Below are 23,630 nucleotides of genomic sequence, written 5' to 3' on the forward strand. Positions count from 1 at the left end.
ATCCTCAACCAATAAACCAGCCCTTTACAATCTTCTAGGTTTAACACTTTACACCAACTATCCCTAAATCCATCAGTCCTTCTAGATATATACTAGACTTTGACTCAACCTTCACCAGACCTATTTGTCCCCAGTCCCTCGTATAATAATAATAATAATAATAATAATAACTTTATTTCTATAGCACCTTTTAAAAACACAGGTTTACAAAGTGCTTTGACAAACAGCAAAAACAAGAACAAACTAAACCAAACACAGAAGAACAGAAACAACAGCAAGAACATAACAAATGTAAAATACTAAAAATAATTAAATACAATTCAACAGAAAAGAACCCAAAGTGCACGATACCAAACAGACATATATAACCCGACCATCACAAGAACCATCACAAGAACCATCACAAGAACCATCATAAGAACCATTATAAGAACCATCACAAGAACCATCACAAGAACCCAGGCAACACAAGAACCATCATAAGAACCATCAGAAGAACCATCATAAGAACCATGATAAGAACCATCACAAGAACCATCATAAGAACCATCGTAAGAACCATCATAAGAACCATCATAAGAACCATCGTAAGAACCATCATAAGAACCATCACAAGAACCATCATAAGAACCATCACAAGAACCATCACAAGAACCATCATAAGAACCATCATAAGAACCATCACAAGAACCATCATAAGAACCATTACAAGAACCATCACAAGAAACATTGTAAGAACCATCACATGAACCATCATAAGAACCATCACAAGAACCATCATAAGAACCATCACAAGAACCATCACAAGAACCATCACAAGAACCATCAGAAGAACCATCATAAGAACCATCACAAGAACCATCACAAGAACCATCATAAGAACCATCACAAGAACCATCACAAGAACCATCAGAAGAACCATCATAAGACCCATTATAAGAACCATCATAAGAACCATCACAAGAACCATCACAATAACCATCATAAGAACCATCACAAGAACCATCACAAGAACCATCATAAGAACCATCATAAGAACCATCACAAGAACCATCAGAAGAACCATCAGAAGAACCATCACAAGAACCATCATAAGAACCATCACAAGAACCATCATCAGAACCATCACAAGAACCATCACAAGAACCATCAGAAGAACCATCAGAAGAACCATCATAAGAACCATCACAAGAACCATCATAAGAACCATCACAAGAACCATCATCAGAACCATCATAAGAACCATTATAAGAACCATCACAATAACCATCATAAGAACCATCACAAGAACCATCATAAGAACCATCACAAGAACCATCATCAGAACCATCACAAGAACCATCACAAGAACCATCATAAGAACCATCACAAGAACCATCACAAGAACCATCACAAGAACCATCATAAGAACCATTACAAGAACCATCACAAGAACCATCGTAAGAACCATCATAAGAACCATCACAAGAACCATCATAAGAACCATCACAAGAACCATCACAAGAACCATCACAAGAACCATCAGAAGAACCATCATAAGAACCATCACAAGAACCATCACAAGAACCATCATAAGAACCATCACAAGAACCATCACAAGAACCATCACAAGAACCATCAGAAGAACCATCATAAGACCCATTATAAGAACCATCATAAGAACCATCACAAGAACCATCACAAGAACCATCATAAGAACCATCATAAGAACCATCACAAGAACCATCACAAGAACCATCATAAGAACCATCACAAGAACCATCACAAGAACCATCAGAAGAACCATCATAAGAACCATCACAAGAACCATCATAAGAACCATGATAAGAACCCAGGCAACACAAGAACCCAACAACACGAGCTGAGACCAGGAGGAGCAAAGATTTAAAAAGATGTAAGAAACTAAAAGAGATAAAGAGGTATGTATGTATCAACCCTTTTGCTATCGTACAACTGGAATTACCATTTTCTTTAGGTCCTGATTAGTTTTCCTGGACGTGACTCATCCCACCAATTTTCCAAACTGTTAGTCTACCCAGTTTAACATTTGACCTTGACCTGTTCTCCCAGAACTCTGTTATCCAACACTGTACCTTGACTCGTCCCTACCTTCCCTATACTGTACCAGCTATCGTTAGGCTTTTTCTCTTTAACATTAACTAGTCTTCCCACTTATTAATCTTCTAACCCTAACTAGTTCACAGTAATATCCCACTTTTAATAAGATTTACTAGTCATCCCAATGGCTTTACAACACCGTAACTTATCCTCCCAGTTTGTTACCATTTCTACTGATGTAACCAGTTTTACACTTTGACGACTCCTACTAGTTCTAGACCAGTAACACACATTTTCTATGAACCTCGACTAGTCCTACTAGTTCTTTGTTATGTTTTCTACAAGTTTACCTCGACTAGACCTCTCAACTCTATATGATTACATTAGTCCTACCAATTACTTTCTACTAAACTTAAACTACTTTTCCAACTTAATACCAATCGTTTACCTACGTAGTCCCACGGGTGTTACCAGCAGTCAACCACACGTTTTTTCCAATGTTCTTTTAAAACACGTTTACTTCTCCAACTGTACCAATAGTCTTCTATTTCCACTGGTGCTTTCTAACTGGATAAAATAAATGCAACACCTTTATAAGCGATTGACTTTTCTTACAAGTTGTCCACTAGTTTTGCTTGGGAAGCGAGAGTTTTACTAGACTTGGCTACTCCTGCAAGTCACCACCAGTTCTAGTAGTCCTACCAGTTGTCGACTAGACCTTGACTAGTTCTACCAGTGTTGTGTCATCTTCTCTACATGTCAGACACTGATCCATACCAGTAGCAGACTCTGCAAGACCTGACAGCCCTTTACAAATCGTTCTTGTTCTGTCATTCCAGTAGCCCATGTACCAATCCTATAATTGGTTCTGCTCATCTCAGTAGTTTTCCATTAGACACTGACTTGTCTTTTCAGTCCTTTTCTAGTTTTACAAGATTCCACTTGACTTGGTATCAGTCCTCTAACAACAAGTTCCATTATTTTCTAGTTACCTTCACCAGTACATGTCTTTCTTGCCCTGAACTATCCCTATCTTTCGTTTCTCATCCATTATTTAACCAGTCCTTACAGGTCTCCTGATGTGTCTGCAGCCATTGTTGTTGAAGCTGCATGAAACCTACATAGATATGCTCTTCAGTTTAATTCTCCACTGCTCTATACCAGCCCTCTACACTAGTGTACAGCTATTCACCGATCTGGACCATGTGGACGCAGCCTCACAGGTTCAAATCTGGTCATATGCCCCATCCCCATGACCCCCTCTGAGCCTATTGTCACCACTGTACAGCACTTTGAGTGTACGAATCTGTCAGCAGGGTCTATTCATAAACTGCGGAATACATCAATGCAGGATCACACATCAACACCTGCTCAATCGCTCCATGATACACACACACACTGCCGCAATATGTATCTATTAATAACTGTCTATTTCTCAGCTCATTATTAATGGGGTATCAGCAGGACAACATGCTGACCTTTATTAGCCCAGGAGAGCTAATTAGAGCTAGCTTCCACACACACTCTCTTGCAGACCACATGAGAAGAAAAGGCAGGAAAAGGTGAGCTGATTTTGACATTTCCTCAGTTCGGAAGAAACATCCAATCATGAAAGTCGAAGTTCCCATTAGAGAGAAAACTTTACATTTTACCCGAGGGAACTTTCTGAAATACTTCACAGATTTTATTCTTCATCATAATGTTATTGCAGTACAATGTATTACACTCTCAAAACATGTCTTTGCTATCTCTGCAGTACCCAGATTCAGCTCTGCCCACACAGAGAACTACAAGAGAAGAGGAGCTTTAATATTGTTAATGTTATTAGTCTCATGTGAGTTAATCTCTTAATTTGCGCTGAGCCTGTGAATCATGGGAATTCACTTCTTTCATTAGTGACTGACTGTGTGTGTGTGTGTGTGTGTGTGTGAGTGTGTGAGGGAGAAAGCACGAGTGTGTGTGCGTATGAGTGCATAGGCTGCCTCCTAGTGGTCACTGTGGGGGAAAGAAATCCAACTACTGCTGTGTTCAGTGGGAGTAATGTGAATTATGACCGTAAAAATGGTGTCCTCAGTTATTCATACAGAGGAATTTTAAATTGTTAATGATTATGTAATTATTATGTAATCGTTCTCTTACTCTGATTATGTTTCTAATTTTTCTTTTTGCAGTTCCATTATCTTTGTGATTGGCAGTGGTGGAAAACATCTAAATATGTTCACTCACGCACTGTAATTTAATAAAGTATTTTTTTTCTACCACCAGCTGTTGGCTTGAAAAGTATGTTGCTATTGGCAACCACAGTGGCCGAATTCCAAATCAGTTGGTTTAACTGCCATTGTTTCATCCACTGTTTTATTCATTTAGTAAAAATCTGTAACCAAGAAAGAGGAATATTTCATCTTTCCTCCGTTGATGAGTCACTGTGAGTAGTCTTTTATTACAGTTTTATTTTCTAGGTTATTTCTTAATCATTTTCTGCCATCACTTAACTTCTGACCAAGGTAGCTATTTTACTCACTGAGTTTAACATGTTGCCAACAAAACACTCAAAGTAACTGTTGGGGTTAACTTTAAACATCCACTCATGTGTGTGTGTGTGTGTGTGTGTGTGTGTGTGTGTGTGTGTGTGTGTGTGTGTGTGTGTGTGTGTGTGTGTGTGTGTGTGTGTGTGTGTGCGTGTGTGTGTGTGTGTGTGATCCAAAAGCCTACTATATTCACTGTATTACAAGTGCTACCAGTATTTTAATGCTACTCCTTGGCTACCTTTTTTTTCTGAGCTGTGTTTAGCTTGCTGCACCTACACAAAGAGTGTGGGCAGAAGAACTCCTCTACGTTTAGAGTAGTGTTATAGTGTAATATAGTATATTCTACCACTGAGAGCTGTAGTGTTTCTTTAACAATTAACAACAAAGTTTATGAAAGATGGTGCATTGTAATAGATTGTATTACCCAAAGGCATGTTGTACGTAAGTAAAATGATGCTACAAAAGAATGCATCAGTAAATGTAACCTAGTGTTAAAGACAATTCCAACTGTGACAGGACCACATTGTTTGAGATAATATGTTTAATTAGGTTCATGCTGAGTGCAGGGTTTAACTGAGTGAATCTTCCATATCAGTGATATTAGCTGCTTTAATGTAGACGCATAAATGTGTGCAGAATTTTGCTATTTTTCTGTTGAAAAAAAAATAATGTAGAAAAGAAAAATACGTCAACACAATTTCTAAATCGCCTCGATCTAAAGCTGTGATCAAATACGTGTTGTATTTCAAGAAACACATTAATAAAAAGGAAATACATTATCCTAGAAATGTTGTATTACTACCTTTGACTGAGGAACTCAAATGTCATAATGACTGTCCCCCGGCAGCACCACTGTTTATATTGGCTGTGATGTCATCTGACCTGACTGCTGATAGGCTGCTCAGACAGCCAGGTCACTGTCACACACAGACACACACAGATGCAAACACACACACACACACAGACGCACACACACACACATATACATAGCAACACACACACACACACACAGCCTGGCCTAAAGGAGCTGAGTTCAGGCCAAAGAGCTTTTCATGGTTGAGCGAGCATCATGTAATGGACAGACAGAGAGAGAGAGAGAGAGAGAGAGGGAGAGAGAGAGAGAGAGAGAGAGAGAGAGAGAGAGAGAGCAGCACATGACCATTCGGGCTGAGTGGTGTGTGTCAGTGTGTGCGTCGAGAAAAGAGAGGGACTTAATCTTTAATCAGTGTTACTGTATCTTGCAAAATGATACGGACGCTCAGTGTGTAATTACAGCTGCTCTACATATACACCTGAGAATGGTTGTGTTTGTGTGTGTGCAATGTGAGATTGCCTTTTGGTTTCCCGGCATCCCTGACATCATCATCACACATACAGAGTGTGTGTGTGTGTGTGTGTGTGTGTGTGTGTGTGTGTGTGTGTGTGTGTGTGTGTGTGTGTGTGTGCGCGTGCATACCACTATGCGCATTAGATTTTTGTGACTATGTGCTTTTTTTGGCTGATTTGGTAACCTACTTCTTTATTTAATCAAACTGATATAAGTGATCTTGTCTTTTCATTGCTCAGTTGGCAGAAATTTGGCAGAAACTGCAAAACACAAATTGAAGTTCTTATTGTGTTTGTAATCATGAAAATGTGACAACAAACTTCACCTCGTTATTTTGAGATGATTCACACAGGGATGTTATCAGAGCATACCTTTGTGATAATTAACTAACAGCAAATAAAGTATTGTTAAAAATCGATGGAAACAAATTGAATCAAATCTTTGAGAAATGTCAGAGAGGTTTTGGAGCGGTGCCATGCCCCAGTTTAATGACCTGCTGCTGTCTGCTCCACTTTAACTCCTCTACATCTTACAGTACTTTCTAACACTGTTGACCAGCAGTTTGCCTTTAAAAACTGGAGCTGAGAAAGTCACCTGATAACCAAAGTCAATAGAATTCATCAAAGTTCAGCTTTTCAATGTGGCAAGCAGATGTTTGGGTGGAGCTAACAATATACCTAAAGTATAACGGGGCTGTATTTGGCATCCCATTCAGTAAAAAACTGCAGTGATGATCTTACTTAATGCAGGGTCAGATTATCCTTTTTAGAGGTCATCTGACACACACATGCACCCCACACAAAATAACTCTGACCTTACCCAGGGGGCAGCAGCTGTTGATGACGGAGGAGTCAAAGTCACTCTCACTCAGCAGACAGTCTGTTAGACTTTACAAATTGATGTCCTGTTTGGCTTCTAATGTCCATCTGGTAACTTTGCCATCTTGCATACAAGTTTAAATTGCTGTTTGGATTTAGATCACGGATTATTCTTCTAATGCATGTACAGAATGTAAACGTCAGTAGTCTTTGCGGTGTGTTTGAGTATAATGTTTAACATAAGAGGAAGCAGAGTAGACCAGAGGCACACACTTGTAGTTTGTTGTCGTGTGTGGGTTGATGTGTGGTTATATTGTATAGCCTATTTGGCTGTGTGGTTGTTTGGGCGTCCAACATCACTGAATGTCAAACTGTCAGATACCTTCTATATTTGGTTTCCCGCCCGACTGGTTAAGTCTGCCTTAGGGCCTACTTGTTTAATAGCAAATAATTGGTCAAATGTGCGCACAGACATATCAGCACTTGTGTTGCTTAAATATCAGCAGGTCATTGTTTGAATGATAAATCCATGTCATTGACCATGGTGCTGAAATAGTACTCGTTGTAATCCGCATTTCTCTCCTTCCCGCCCTTCCACCTCCGTAAAATTCCCTTTGGATCTGTCTTTCATCTCCATACAGCTGATCTCTTACTCGTGCTCCAGAGGCTCCAGGTTAGGCGTTTAGAATAAGTTAGTGAAAACCCAGAATTAACTCTGAAGTTACCTCTAAATCCTTCTTTGTACAGTAGTACAGGCCCCAGGTATGTTAGAACCTGCATTAGTACTACTCTTACCTGAAGTGGTGCTGGTAGGAACGCTGAGGCCTGGGCAGAGGCCTGGGGTGGGAGTTAGTCCAGCAGGCTGGGAGCTGAGCCCTGTGGCCTGGGGAAGAGATCTGGACTGAGCCCCTGCTGGAATCAAAGAGAACACAGGAGATGACATTGATAAACTACGTCCACTATTGGAGCTATTACAGCCTCCTATAATTGCTCTTTTAAATCTCCTGAAAACACTCCTAATGTCATGGTCTTAACTTAAATCTAAAGGCTTCTTAAAAAGGGAGGGAAGTCAAACTCCCTCTGGATTTTCTGTTCTCGGCTCTGTGTTCACATGGAAGGGACGACGCTTCCTTTAGCTTGTTTATGTTTCACTCAGAGGCTCTAACTTGTTTCATACTTCTTCCTTTTTCAGAGTGATCCCCCCCCCCCCTTCCAATAGTTAGCCCTGCCACCATGTGGGGGACAGAGACAGCCCCGCCCACTCAGGGAAGCTGTGTCTCGGGGCATTATAAGGGAGTATCGTCGCAGAAGAGCAACTGATGGAAAACCAACAGACTCTCCAAAAAATACTTTCTATGGCCTGCAACCGAATCAACTTTGAGATGCATATCATTACTTGAAAACTCCAACCACATGACGTTAGCAGCTGTAAGGTACCTGATGTCTGTTGTCCCGTCTCTCCAGCCTGCAGCTGTCTCACCCTCCGGAGGTGAGACCTGCCATTATAGTGCAGCTGGGCCTGAGCTGCAGAGGTCAGCTGCAGGTTGCACACATCACACAACGAGTAAGTCCCGCTCTGACCTGAAAAAGAAAAACAACAGGTATGAGAAAATGACAATCAGCAAGAAAGCTACGACAATGAGTCAACTTGTAGATGAAAATGACAATGGGTTGGACGACAGGAGAAGACAACAAGGAAGAGTCCGACAAAGGGGGAAACTACGAGGATCAATCCGAGTGTTGGAAAAAATTACAACAATGACAAACTGGAAACTAAAAAAAAAGTGTATTCAGCTTTCATCACATATGCAATCCTGAAAATGTATAGAAAATGTCAGACAGGCTGCCCCTGATCTCCTCCTGACTTGCTTGTTCACCCATGCAACCTCACAGCGAGAGACTATCCCTGACAGACGGGAGCAGGGGGGGGTCTCAGGAGGTAATACATGCTGAAAAAGAATGACGCGGAAGTAGCAGACAAAGCAAATTTCGTGCAAGGAGATAGCACCGGACGAGTGTATATACAGTCTATGGTTGTGTGCCGGTCACAGTATATAAATGTATAAAGCTTCTTGAATATTTAATGCTGCATCCACACATCTGCTCACCCTGACTTCGTGCAGAAATGTTACTAGGGGGCTGAGAAAAAAAAAAGTCCAGGTAAAGTCCAATTAAAAAACTCTGCTATTTGAGTTCCCACATGCAGCTCTCCTGAAAAACTTCAAAAAGAATTCAGGAGTTCTGTGGTAATGTGAAAGCACCATGAGACTGTGGGTGAAAACTACTAGGTTTAGTCAGGCTGTAGAAGAAAAGACAACAACTTGGGTTGGAGTGACAGAAGAGAGTAGAAATCTCCGGCCCTGCAAATAGTCAATTACCTGTGGATGGGATCTGCTGCATGGAGAGACTGATGGTGGTGGGAATAGGCGGGTCCATCAGCTCTTGACACATCCCTCCAAAGGCAAAGATCTGCCCTCTCTCCAGGAGCTGAGAGGGGCTGAGAGGGGTCTTCATCCCTGAGGAAGAATGAGAAGAAAAACATCACTGACCACCAATATTGACTCAGAGGTGATATAAACAGCCAATCCACCTTCACATAATGCTTGATGATATTACATTAAGTTATCAATAGTTACCTGTAATGGATAGCACCACACTTTCAATCAATCAATCAATCCATTTTTATTTGTATAGCGTCAACTCATAACAAGTGTTATCTCGAGACACTTTACAAGAAGCAGGTAAAATACCTTACTCTTTGTCTGTTAACATTACAAAAGAGCAGGTAAAAGACCTTACTTATTGCTATGTTACAAAGATCCGGCCTATCCATCATGAGCACTTTAGCAAAGCAGCAAAAGTTACAGTGGTAAGAAAAAACTTTCTTATTAAAAGACAGAAATCTTCAGCTGGATCCCCGGCTCATGATGAAACAGTCTTCACAGGCCTAGACTGTGCCGGGCTTGGAAAGGGATAGGGGGAGAGATGGGATAAGATGCAGGAAGAGGGATAGAGAGCAAGGGGGTGGGGGGAGGTAGACCGTCCAAAGACTTTAAACTCCCTATTTCAATTCATCAAGCTTTATAAATGTCTCACAGCACTATACAATGTATTTGTATGCAATGATATGAACTCTTATCATGGTTCTTGTGATGGTCGGGTTATATATGTCTGTTGGGTATCGTGCACTTTGGGTTCTTTTCTGTTGAATTGTATTTAATTATTTTTAGTATTTTGCATTTGTTATGTTCTTGCTGTTGTTAATGTTCTTCTGTGTTTGGTTTAGTTTGTCAAAGCACTTTGTAAACCTGTGTTTTTAAAAGTTGCTATATAAATAAAGTTATTATTATTATTATCTTAAAGTACATTAATCATAACTTTTCCAATGAAGACATATTCCATATTGCTACAATTGCAGTTTCTATACAAAATATAAAAAAATAAATAATTAAAATAAATATCTGTTAATTCATTTGTTTATTCATTATTTCTACTGCTGTTGTTTTTATGTGTGTAGGCTACATTTGGTTTGGACTTGTTTATTTCTGAGCTCGTTATGTAACAGTTTACATTTTTTAACTTTACAAACTGCATTTGTAAGTAGTTATACAAATAATCCAAACTGTGTATCTAGTGCAACTAAACATTAACTGCAAAAAACACACCCGACACACACACAGTGAAGAAACAAAAACACAGATCAAATAGTTTGAGTCGGTTGCGTAAAGGTCAACCAGATCGACTGCTGCAGTCCTTGAAATCTGAAACGTCAAACGCAGACCACATACAAGGAAAGGCCTTTTGCATCAGCAGGTGTGGAAAGTTTGATGACAAACTTCTGTTAGTATGAACATGGAACTGGAAACATAGCATGCAAAAAAAAGTATAAAAAGAAAAGTACTTAAAGATTATGCAAAATCCTGATCTGTCAAGATTGATCTACCTATTTATAAAAAATAAATGTCAGAGAAATACTGAAAAACACAGATCCAACAGAGCAGGAGCGCGCACTGCTGATGTAAAGGTGACAGTGAACATCGAGGAGAACAGGTAATGACTTTAGAGGAGACGGACAGGTGGACGGACAGACTGCGGGGGGGACAGACAGATGGACAGGAGTGAGGCCTGAATGACACCGGACGCAGAGTGTGAAACATCAAACGCTCACAGGGAGAGTGATGAAGTAATGAGTAAGAGAGGAGAGAGAGGAAGGATGACATATGTGTGTGTAAGTGCTCAGTGTACAGTGTGTGTGTGTGTGTGTGTTTGTTTGGAAATGTGTAGGTCAGTCCATGACTGTGTCCATCTGTTTCCCTGTCAGCTCTGCCAAGACACATGACCTCTGACTGGACACACACAGACACACACTATTCTTTTTTTTTCCATTTTCAGTTAGCTTTATTGCTATGACCTACATACATTACTACTTGATACACACTGTTTAAATTCACTTAAGGGATAAAGATCCCATTTGGATAAACTCATTAAGGCTGTAAAGGCATACCAATGGCTAATTACACAGAAACAAATTGTTTGCTAATGATAGTTTGTAATACATAGAACGGTATATAACAGCTGCCGGTGCCATTAAAGCCTGCACTAGAGATGAAATCAGGGTCTCTTCATTGCTAGTGCTAACATCAACACACCAGCTGGACCAGCCATGCGGATTGGCTACGTTTAAAGCCTCCGAGGCAAAATAGTGATTTTGAGCAATATAAATAAAACTGACTTGAACTGACTTGACATTTAGCCAAACAGGAAGCCACTATTGTTATTCCACAGCCATGGGTCAGCCTGTGGGACCTACAGAGACCCACAGAGCCGCTATGGTGCTTTGTTTTGCTTCTTATTACAGTGACAAAGTGTTCTGAGTGTGCAGTAGGAGTCATGATGGACAAAATTGTTTTTTCTTTGCACCCCTGGTTCTGGAAGTAGAATCCTGTTTATTTTTCACTATAGACACCCACAGTTGGAGCACTTCCTTTGTTTGCATGACAAAAACTAGTGTTTCATACTGGGCAATTAACCTGATTCTGATTCTAAGTAAGAAGGAAATAAATTAAATTAAATGTAGGGAAAGATAGACTTGAAAGGTTAAAAGAAAAATGAGGTTATGGCTATTGAAACATTAAAAAACCATAAACAAATTTTTTTTTTTTCTTTTTTTTAGCAAGTGAACATAGTATACACTGTACACTATCCTCTTTGAGGTCTTCATAATCAGAAATGAATGGACTTAATAGAGGCAACAGTCCACTTTGGGCTCCTATTTATCCATTAATTCCTGATAACGTACATCTCATTGAGCATTTTCCCTTACTTAATAGTGGGCGAGAGAAATATATAACTGTGGTCTGGATTTTTTTTTATTATCTACAGTTCCAGTTACTGCAAGGTTATAAGGGAATGGGGGGGGGGGGGGGGGGGGGGGGGGAGGGTTTTTGGACACATGATGTTAAAATAGGTTTGTATAAAGGGGAAATGTTATTTATCAGGCAGGATGGTCATTCTCTCTCTCTCTCTCTCTCTCTCTCTTTCTTACTCTGTCTTCCAGCTGGTTGTTGGAAGCCAACTTTATATTCTGCAGACAGCTGGTTAATCTGCCACAGTGATGAATTAGCTACAAAATGAGACACACACACACACACACACACACACACACACACACACACACACACACACACACACACACACACATGCATAGAGCCAGCTGATGCTGACATCAGCTTTAGCAAAGGAAGGATTAAATATATCTGCTCTATTGAGCTGGGAATTACACATGAAACACACACACACAGGTGTCCACACACACACTACAGACAGCCCCACACACACACACACACACACACACACACACTGCAATAGGAACGAGAGTAAGAAACAGCAAGTCAGTGAACTGAGCATCAAAAGAAAATGAAATATGTGTATTTACCTTTTCTTATAATGTGTGCATGTGTGTGAGCCTAATCCAGGCTGACCAGGCAGTCAGTAATCAGAGAGGCCAGCTGTGGGTTATAATCCCACACAAATACACACGCGCACACACAACACACACACACACACACACACACAAACCAAGGCACACAGCAGTCAAGCAGCAAAACGATGTGATCCCTGATTGAAGAGGAAAAGGGGAAATATTCCCTTCTGTGTCTGAAACCACAGGCCAGTCTTCACAACAACCTGAAGAAGAAAATATGTTCCACCTTTTAAGACTTCAAAAAGTCTCAACAGAGTGTAAGACAAACACTTGTTTGAGTTCCACTGTCATCCGCAGGAGTTAAATGTGGTCAGTCAACTTTTTAGCTAAGCTGCTTTTGTTTGGATGTTTTTCCTGAAGGTTGGTTTCATGTATATTTTTATGATAAAACACAGATCAATATTACCTCTCTGGGAATAAATTATACACTCAAACAAATAACTGTATTATGTCTATATGCAGATGACACTGTTTTTTATGTCTCTTCAACTCAGGATAAATAACATCACAATGTGCCTTTAATATTGTTCAGTAATCGTTGCTCTGCCTGTACTAAGAGCTGGTAAAACAAGCTGAACGTGATATCTTCTTCACACCCACAGTGGTACTGGTACTGAAATGGAAAATGTCCACTAATATAAATACCTGGAAATTTGGCTAATCCACCATTTACCTGTCAATGTGGAGATCTATAATACTTTTGGATACTGCTTATACTGCTCTGTCTACTTTTCAACACATTGATGCTGTTAATCTGTGATGCCCTTTTCATAGATCAATTCCGCAACAGGGCCGTAAAAAAAAAGTTCTGTTGTCCTCACGCCATAAGACATTCATATTGATTCCGAACGGCCAACAGTGTAAAACTGCTCGGCACAGGGGGTGCTCCGCATCAACACACAGTGCGCCGTTCTCCCCTGCTGGCTCCGCCGATCCCGCCTTGCCCCTGTAACGCCTCTGTTGCTACCTCTGAAGGCGGCACAGAGGGGAGATCAATACGTCTCCCATGATGCCTCCCGACAGTCATATTGAAAGTGAAACTTCATAGAGGTGTAAATATTGCGCCTTGAAATGGCTGGACAGGGCTCGTGTGTGTTTTAAAGCGAGAGATTCAACGCCTTCTTTTTCGAAAAATGTCTCCTGTAAAAGCTGCCTCAGTTTGTCACAGCACTTCTCAAAAATTTCAAAAATCACTTCTTCTTTCTCTTGACTCGAGTTGCGAGTCATGTTGTAAACAATGACCAGCACGTAAGTGGTAGTTTTGGGATTGACATCCTTTATCACTTGTATGAATAACTTCAACAAAAGTCACAAAGAAGTGTCCGTTGCTCCCAGAGGCTTTTTTTGTTGTCGGACAATAAGTGATAGATTCAGAGATCTCCTTTTTTCCACATCCAGTTTAACACTTTTTTTTTTGGATGCACATACGAGATGTGCCTAAGGAGCAAGCAAACATTTGAAATAGTTTTACTTTTTGCTCTGCTAAGATTAACCTCATCAGCAGAGCATATCAAAGACAGCAGATCTCTGCCAAGGCCCTGCTCGGGAGTTAGGTCCTGGATCCAGTTCTAAATTTAATAGGATCTTTCTTGGCTTATGCTAAACCCGTCCACAAAGTTTCATAAAAACTGGTTCAGTAGTTTTTCTTGTAACTTTCTGACAATCCAACACACAGCACCAAGAACTGGGTCTTAGTGGAGGTGAAACAAAATGCAGAATAATGGCAGCTCCACTCACCATGATGTACTACCATTAAGACTGTTTGTCTGGTGGAAACCTTTTATGGCTAAAATGTGTGTCAGCTTAACAACAAGGAGCAGGCAACTGCAGTGTGTGTTATTGTTCAGTGGGCTGTGAAGGCTTTTATGAGCTGTTGTTCAGGTCTGAAGGATGTTTTTAACCCATGTCACCCTGCTACTGACGACATGATAACGCACGAGAGACACAGGGTTTACACCTTTATAAATCTAATGTTATCTTTTCTTTCTCACACGCGGTTTTCATGTCGGAGAGCGGACAGACGACGGGCTATCTGAAGGGTTTCAAAGCGCCGATTTCTTCTGGTGTGGAAGATGAAAGTCGAAGCGATATTATGGGGGGGCACTAATGTATGTCACTGTTCCCTCAGAGAAACTGTACAGCACACACTAACACACACACACACACACACACACACACACACACACACACACACACACACACACACACACACACACACACACACACACACACACAAAGAGTAACCTGAGGGAACAACGGGACAAAGAAACTAATGGAGATGTGAAAAGACAGAGAGGGAGGTCTTAGAGTGGCTCTCTCTCACCCTGAGGCCAGTAGCTGGTAATGACAGTGGTCAAAGACTCACACACACACACTAACTCACACACACACACACACACACACACACTAACTCACACACTCACACACACGCAGAGTAAACAGCACAGTAGCCAGCAGCGGTAGAGATCCTGAAACGAACTACTAGATCCAGTTTGATGTTTGTGTGTTTGCCCCTGCAGGACTCTGAGATCCTACAATCAGAGGAAACGAGTGAAATCTCAAACCCTTTGCCTTGCAAACATGGGTGTTGTATGTTATTATTTCTGAAGAATACATTTCCAGTGATGATTTCTAATAAAATAATTCGGGAAACAATCAGAAATTGAAGTCAGACAATATCTTGGTATTCACAAGGCAGAGTTTCCTCCCAGGCCGTGCTCGACCTCCAACAAGCTGGTTCATCTCTCACCAGGCATTTCATTTTTCCGACCTCACAAACATAAACTGGAGCAGCTCTGACCTGAAACCACAAACCTTACGCTGGATTTGTGGAGCTCGTCGGAAGGAGGAACTAGGTTGAATTCAGGGCAAAAACTTTTACAGAAGTTTAATTTTTCTTGGCTCACGTTCTACTTACAAGACAAAAACTGCTCTGAGGTTGTTAGATGATGACTCTGAACCTAAATATGGAAGTAAGCATGTCTCTGAAAAAATACTGCAGAGGGAAACTACACAGAAGGACCCACATTCAGTGTCCATTAAATAATGGTGCCATATATGAATGTTTTGTCATTTATCGCTGTGTCCTGCTAGTTTGTGATGTTTGATGGTTTGTCTCTAAGGTCGACCTCAGAGCTCGACAAACTGTAAGAAACATTATCAAATGATAAAAACATTGTATTTAAATTAAGCAGCAAAAAGACAGTCTAGTGTAAGACAACTTTAAATGATTAGATGCCTGGGAAACTACCCGATGAGCAGCTTTCAAAGGGATACATGGTGTGCCATCTTTGTCTTGAATATATTTTTTGAATTTACAATTTGCCATTTATGTGTGAATGTAACCCAAACTTTATCATGATTATGTATCAAGTTCTAGTTCATGCTGTGTTGTCTGTGTGCTGAAAATACAGACAAAATACTCTAAACATAACCACAGAAAAATATAGTTTTTTTTATTTAGATTAGCATCATGGGATTGGGTCAAGACTTAGACGTTTAGAGATTGAGACTAAGGGTGTTAAAGTATTTGTATTTGTCATGTAGCTGAATTTTGGATGCCATGATTCAGTGCATGCTGCCGTACGATGAATAATGTCAGAAAGGAGGGAAAAAGGCAGTCACACCTGACAGCACCCACTCCCCAATCCAGTTGGTGGTAATGTTGGTAACTGTATTTTTTAACTGCTGTTTAACAACAAACAAAGAAGAAGAAGAAGAAGAAGAAGAAGAAGAAGAAGAAGAAGAAGCAGATGCAACAAAACGAGCTGTAAGACCTGCCTGCTTCTTTAAATCAGTTGTGTGGGGAAACTTTGGGTTTTGCAGTGCTGTGTGTCATTGGAAACATCCTGAAAGTCACGCTAATGAATATTAAACAGCATCACCCAGAGGTGCCAATCACTGGAGCCTGGCAAAAGAAAACAGGTGTCCAACAATTGATCCTGCTGTTTTTAAAAAAAAGCCTCTGGAGGTGAAAGCAGCGAGGGTCGAATACGAGTTCTGACAGAGAACAAGTAACCGCTTCACCCACTATTCACTAGCAACAGACAGATTCAGATAACCAATAACCATTTAACTTCTTTTGAAAGTCACCTGACTTAGGCACACAGTTTTGGTAAGCTAGAGGTGTGTTGTCAATCTGGTTGATGTGTTTCTCAGTTTGCCCACAGTGAGGGCACCACTTTCTATTTTTTCATGTATGGGATTAAGGCAGAGTATCATCCACATCACCACATCATGTACCTGTGTCTAAGATGATTAGAACCAGTTTGAGGTCAAGAAGCTTCTCAGTGACATGATTGATAAGAAGTGCGATGAGCTCGTCAACCATTCAGACTGCAGCGAACCTGAAGACCTCCAGGAGGCCGTAACCCGAAGAGACTCTCAGGACACTTAAGGTGATCTCCATTCAGCTAATTGTGCTTCCTCCCTCCTCAAGACACTGACCCAGAAAACCAACCGAGGATAGACTATCATCGGGATGTTTTAAACCCTTCAAGCTGTCCCAGAGAAACAGATTAAGACATATCCAGTGAATATACTCTGGCAGGACAAGCAGCGCCCCTTTGATCAGTATGAAACGGAAAAGTAGCAACCGAGCTGCTGCTGAAATAACATTAACGCTGAGATTAAAGTGAATGCATCATTACATAACTGTGGGTTTGGTCAAATATTAGTGGAATAGGAATTTATATTGACTACTTTAAGTCAATCATGTCAATAAATAAAATAACGAATGCATTTTTCTTAATTCTTATCATGATTTAATTATGTTTTTAACAGCTTAATAGACGGTAGGAGTAATGTCTGTATTTCATGACACCTTAACACTGTTGCACTTCTGAGATAAGTATTGGAGCAGAGGTATTCAGGCATAAGCTGACCTTTAAAACTGTTAGTCTTACATACGTTAGAACGTTTGGGATGGAGTCCGATGTGGGTATTTGCAGTTTTTTTTTAAATGCTGCTGGATGAGACAGGATGACCCATTTGGAAACTCAGTTTCCAGCATCTTCGCTCTTCTATTTTGCATCCTCGTTCAATAGCTTAAACATGTGGAGGAGCCAGAAATGAGGGAATTGAGGAGGCGCATTAGCTAAATGGAAAGCGCGCAGTCAGACAGGTGGAAAGACAGGTCTGCAGACAGTCCAGCTTTCTGTCCCGTCTGTTTTCTGGTCGTCATGGCAGCTCTGTGTCGTTACACCACTAATGTTGATGTCACTGTGGTCAGGTCCACGGGGAAACTATGACACACACACACAAAACAAATAAGCACACAGTGGTCTGAAAGGTTACCTGCAGTCTCAAGCTGGTTCTGCTGCTGTCAGGTCAGCATGAACACTTTTAAAGATATCCCTCAAGATAATATGGGGGAGGGGCTGCCAGGCCTGCTAAAATTTTAAGGGCAATCTTAATACTTGGGGCCTTAAAAGCCTGATCCTGATTCGAATCATACAAATATACAAAAAGAAAAAACTTGGATCCCCTGTGAGTACTTCTATTGTTAGAATATTTCAGGCACTGTTTGTTGCAGATAACGGCCCCCGTGTATTGTACTGTAATTCTGGATCCTTGTTTTGTTTTCTAAAAAGGTATTTCTTATTTTGAACACTGTAGCTCTAACTTTAGCACGATTATGTATCCAGGATTGTCGTGTTGTCCTTCTATGCAGTATGAAAGACAAAGGTTTTTTAATTAAGCCTCACAATTATGTAATTGTCCAGCGATGATTCATGCAAAAAAAAAAACAAGAAAACAATCATTTTCAGCATGTTTGATGTTGAAGCTCCTTAAATATTGTAAAGAGCAATAAAAAAATAAAAAAAATAGAATCTTCTGTTGTAGAGATTAGGTCACATTAGATGGTGGTTATATTCCATTACATTACAGTTAATGTGTTCAGTGAATGATAAGTGATGACTTGTTCCGGTCTGTTGCGCTCAGCAGAAACTATTTGACAGAATCAGGGGTTTAATTTGTATCACTCTCAGAAAGTGATGCAGAGTGTATTTGTGTGACTCTAATCCTCTCATGTATATGGCTGACATCATGTTGTTTGGTTTACATACTGCAGCGGGGATTATACGCAGGATTGCACACACGCTCGCTCAAACACACACTGACACACACGCGCACGCAGACACACAGGCAGAGCAGGAGGTCTCTTCGTCTAACCTTCAATCCAGGACACTGTGACTTCAATTCTGTCTTTTAATAGCTGCTCCATCAGGACCTGACACTTACTATTCAAGGTGAAAGTCAGATTTCACACTAAAATCCAGGTCTAACTGCTCCTGCCAACTAACCCTCCTCACAAATGTCTAAACCGACGGGTCAAAGCATCACACTGCTTAAAGCTACACAAAGCCCACTAGCAACTCCTATCAAATGTAGGATTTCAGGGCGGGTAGAAATCCTTTGTCTCATAAACAAAATGTATCAAATCAGTAAAAGCATTGTGGATAAATCTTCTCTAACGTTCCTGATATATACTAAAAAAGAATAGTGAGCTCCAGGCCAGCAGCTCCGTCATAGATTTGATTCTTTGAGAAGATTTTCATCCATTTTTAGAGAAATCTGCTGCTGACCTTACTTCAAATTAGGGGTGGGTCGACATTGGTATTTCAGGGCCGCTACCGAATATTAGTGAATAGTTAAAATGCATTTTCAGTAAAAATTAAAATCTTTCTGTCAAAATTTAGAATTATGGAATATTACAGTCTCCAACACAAGACTTTGTTTAAATGCTCAACCGGAGACTCTCCTCCTGCTCCAGGCTGCTCTCGTCTCTGTGCATGTCAGTGGCACCCAGGTTTCAGTATTGAAAGGCAATTACTCATGTGACGTCTAGCCAATCAGATAGTGTTGTGGACGGGACATTGTGTGAGACAGAGTGGTGAGTGAAAACAGAGCCAGAGGGAAAGACACACCCGCAGCAGAGCCAACGTAGTGTACTTTTTAATTCATTCATTTGATCTGCCATTGATAAAACAAAAATGCAGAATATCAGCCCCTGATAATTGGCCAGGCAGATAATCAGTCGACACCTACTTCACATTGTAAATTTAAATTGTAAAATGATTGGGAGTTGAAGTAAACGCGTGTAAATGATTGTGTTTCCGGCCTGTGCAGGAAGCTTTAAAATCACAGAGATAAACCAGATGTTCCTCCATTACAGACTGACCGGGATTACCGCACAAAAACACACACATACACACAGCTGCATGTAGGTTACCAGGCAGGCTGTGCAGGATTTGGCGGGAAATGATTGGTTGAGCCAGAAGGGGATTGCAGGATTGGGATTATAATCCACAGATAAGTGTTTGTGTGTGCGTGTGTGTGTGTGTGTGTGTGTGTGTATGTGTGTGTGTGTGTGTGTGCGTGTGTGTGTGTGTGTGTGTATGTAGCTCACTTAGTATAATCTGTGGTCTAATAATGGAGATTACGACTTGCACTCTTCTCCTGAACATCTACTGACAGTTGTCTGACTTCCCAGCCGAGAGAAAGGCTGAACTGCTGTGACCTCCATGTGCCTGTGTGTGTGTGTGTGTGTGTGTGTGTGTGTGTGTGTGTGTGTGTGTGTGTGTGTGCGCCTAAATTACAAACTTTTTAAGCATAGAAATCAGTCTTAATCCTCATTCAATGGTGTTTATTCAGTGAACTAGCTCATCATTTTACCAAAGTAACTTGAACTTAACTTAAAGTGACTGATTTAAAGAGGTAAATTGTAGGTTAGCTCAGCATTCACCTCTTCTGCCCCATGTTGGAAATAACAAAAATTGTGATATCTTTCTGCGGTATACATTCCGATTTGTAAAATACAAAAAATACAGAAAATCAAACCAGAAATGTTAAGGAATGCACATCATTTTTAAGTATCTTAATAACAAAATGAGGGGCAGTAAATTAACGAATATCAAATGTGCAAATCACTGAAAACTCACAGTTTCTGTGCCTATCTGCTGCAACGTTGAAGACAATATCTGTGTTTCCAACATGTCACTCCTGAAGCAATAAATCCAAAAACGATTTTTTTTTTTTTTTTTTACAACAAAATTGGCACCAATTATCTGAGGTCAGAGGATTACTCGCTTGAGCTTCATCTGACAGCATCTATTTGCATCTTTAAATATTATAATTTTTACACAAACTCTGAGGTTCTGGGGTTGACTCTCAGACCAAAATCACCAACGAAAAACCTGGCCAGATCTGTTGAAAATAATTGAGGGCCAAAGACAGCTCAAGTCCTGCCACTGTGCCAACACTCGGCAACAATCAACCTGACTCAGCTTTCCAACCTCTTCAGTATCCCTCTTGTCTTCATCAGGTGTTCTAGGTTTGAGCACTATTAAATCTGACTGTCTTACTTTTTGCATTAGACTGAAATCTCAAATACTGTTGGATTGACTGCCATGACATTTGGTGCACATACTTATGGTCTCTAGTTGATGGACTGCACATGACAGTGGTTTAAGATCAGTGGTTCTCAACTGGTGGGTTGGGACCCAAAAATGGGTCACGGAGCTGTTTTCAGTGGGTTGCGAATGTGTGACTGACAAAAAAAGGGGTCATACAGTCTGTGAAGCGCTTTTAAAACATGTTTGTTTTGTTCTGTCACATACAAACTATTTTTTCATGAAGGAGCAGGTGTTGGGTCCTGAGGCTACACCAGTAAGAAACCACGGGTTTGGATACAGTAGATGCAACAAAAGTACTGGCAGCCAAACAAAGAGAGAATTGGCTTTTCTTTCGAGACTCCACCACAGACAAATATCACTTAAGCCACCAAGGACCCAGTATTGGGGAAGAGACCAACACTAATTGGCAGAAGCTGACCAAACAGGACCACAGCACCAAAGCTCTTCGGCTGCTATCCTAGATTTTGAGGCTGTGCTGGAAATAATGGCTCAAAACAGACAAACATGGGCTAAGAACCCTTATAGTATATCTCTCATTCAGTAAGTCATTAGTAGGTAAATAAATACATCATAATAGTGGACACTTGTCTCACAAACATGTGAACGTTTGGACCAAATCACTAATATATTCAAAAATTCCTTTCAAACCCTCAGAACCACACGACTTCAAACTATACTGCCAGTTAAGGTTGTAAAATGTTCAATATTTTGTTTTAAAACGATACAATCTCCATTTTTGATGGTCAATAGCATCAAAAAGTACTGAAGCTCTAAAAGAAAAGACGTCATATCTCACTCTCCTCCAGCATCGGAGAGTGAGCACTGTCTAGATTGCAGAAAGAAGTTGGCAAAGTATTTGTCAGTGTGCATGAACTTCCCTGCATTTTGGTCATTAAAGACAAGAAATAACCCAACACTGAGTGCCTGTGACTTTCATTTTTGTTGCGGTGGTATCAAAACAGATTTCATTTCTCCTAGAATCATATGGAAGTTTAAAAATCTGGTATCATGACAACTCTATTCAAGTACAACATTGTAAGCATCAGCTGTATTCACAGTTGAAGTTGAAGACTTGAAGCTGCTGCTGAAAAACATCAACCGGACCAGAAAGACGATAAGGAGACAATGACATCACTTCCTTCTCTACATGCTGACTCATCAAACATTCAACAGTTTCTCCACTCCACTAATGGAAGAAGAAACATGAGACAAACACGCAGAAACAAACACCTTGGTGAGAAGGTGGATTAAAGTAAGGACACACTGATTAGTTTCAAGGGTTTCAGACAACAAAACTGAAGTTCAAAGCTGAAAGAATTACATCACAGACAAGAGGAGGATGTAGAGGGTAAAGTTTTCTCTCTGTTTCTATATAAAGGCCAACCATCGCCTCACACAAAGGACACTGCGACTTTGTTTGTTTGGAAAGATAAACTTTCCTGTACTCTTCTTGCTGACACAGAAGCTGTCTGAGAGTAATGTCTACACTAAAATAAGCCGGATGATTCTGGATATCTCCTACTTTGACCGAGCTCCATTGTGAAGCAAGACTGATGTACCGAGTGACATTTCCCTTCATTACCATAAACACATACTGAGGTTTATTTTGACTCAATCCCTGCTGCCATAAAAAAACTCAGTAGGGCTCAGCCGTGTATATATCCACTGTTGGAGATAGTCCCACATAAATGTACAATTTTCTACTGTTTGAAAGAAAATCGCTTAGATGACTAGGACAAGCCGTTTAAAGACATTTTATTGTGTACAAAATAGCACTATGTACTTTGAGCAGTTATGAAATGTTTACTAATGGGTTTACATGTAACAGATTAAGGAAGTGAGAAAGTTAAAGAGACAGGCTTACGCACTTTTCAAGCCCCTGTGATCTGTATTTTGTGTGAACCGAGGCAACTGCAGAAGAACCTGACACAGACAGGATGTGGCTAAAGTAAGGAGTGCGGGGAACGCTCTCCTGCCGAGCAGTTATAGTGTGAAGCTTTTTTACTCCAAGCAAGTCTGCGGGCTACTTTATAAGAGGCAAGTAGAACATTTGATGGCACAGATGCAACTTATGTAAAGTCTCTCTGTTGGGAACAACAGCTGAGCTGCTTCTTACTGAATAAATCAATCGGCTCCTCTTTGTGTGCAGGATGCAGTGTCCTAACACTTTTTTTGGCTTATACTTAGAGGAACACCACACACTGCATTCCTTTTTTTTTATTATCAATCATTGTACAGGTGAAGCCAAGGGCGAGATATGACTCGTCGTATTTCCTCGTCTTTTTTTGTAGTTGTTACTTTTGGTGCAGATTCATCTTCATCCTTGTGTTTACCTGGCAGTCCTTTCACAGAATTGGCCATGCTTTGCTGGCAGTGCCGAACTGTGTGGGTTGTTCTGATTTGGCCTCGCCGTGCAACTCTTAAATTGGGGGTATGCGCCCCCCCCCCCCCCCCTAGTTTGAGAAGCACTGATCTAGTTCATGATCACAAAACAGCAGG

The 23,630-nt window shown here is 40.6% G+C and overlaps 1 protein-coding gene across 1 annotated transcript in view; it reads right to left on the minus strand.

The window, feature by feature from the left end:
- The window catches only part of znf385b (zinc finger protein 385B), a 59,399-nt gene that overhangs the window by 29,517 nt on the left and 6,252 nt on the right, over positions 1–23,630 (minus strand). Inside the window, exons 2-4 of the mRNA XM_061053151.1 lie at positions 9,110–9,247; positions 8,169–8,312; positions 7,527–7,643 (exon numbers count right to left, since the gene is read on the minus strand). Of these exons, the coding sequence (XP_060909134.1) occupies positions 7,527–7,643; positions 8,169–8,312; positions 9,110–9,245 (397 nt within the window). The 5' untranslated portion in view covers positions 9,246–9,247. The remainder of the gene's footprint in view (positions 1–7,526; positions 7,644–8,168; positions 8,313–9,109; positions 9,248–23,630) is intronic.

Source organism: Labrus mixtus, chromosome 13 (genome assembly GCF_963584025.1).
Source record: "Labrus mixtus chromosome 13, fLabMix1.1, whole genome shotgun sequence".
Taxonomy (NCBI): Eukaryota; Metazoa; Chordata; class Actinopteri; order Labriformes; family Labridae; genus Labrus; species Labrus mixtus.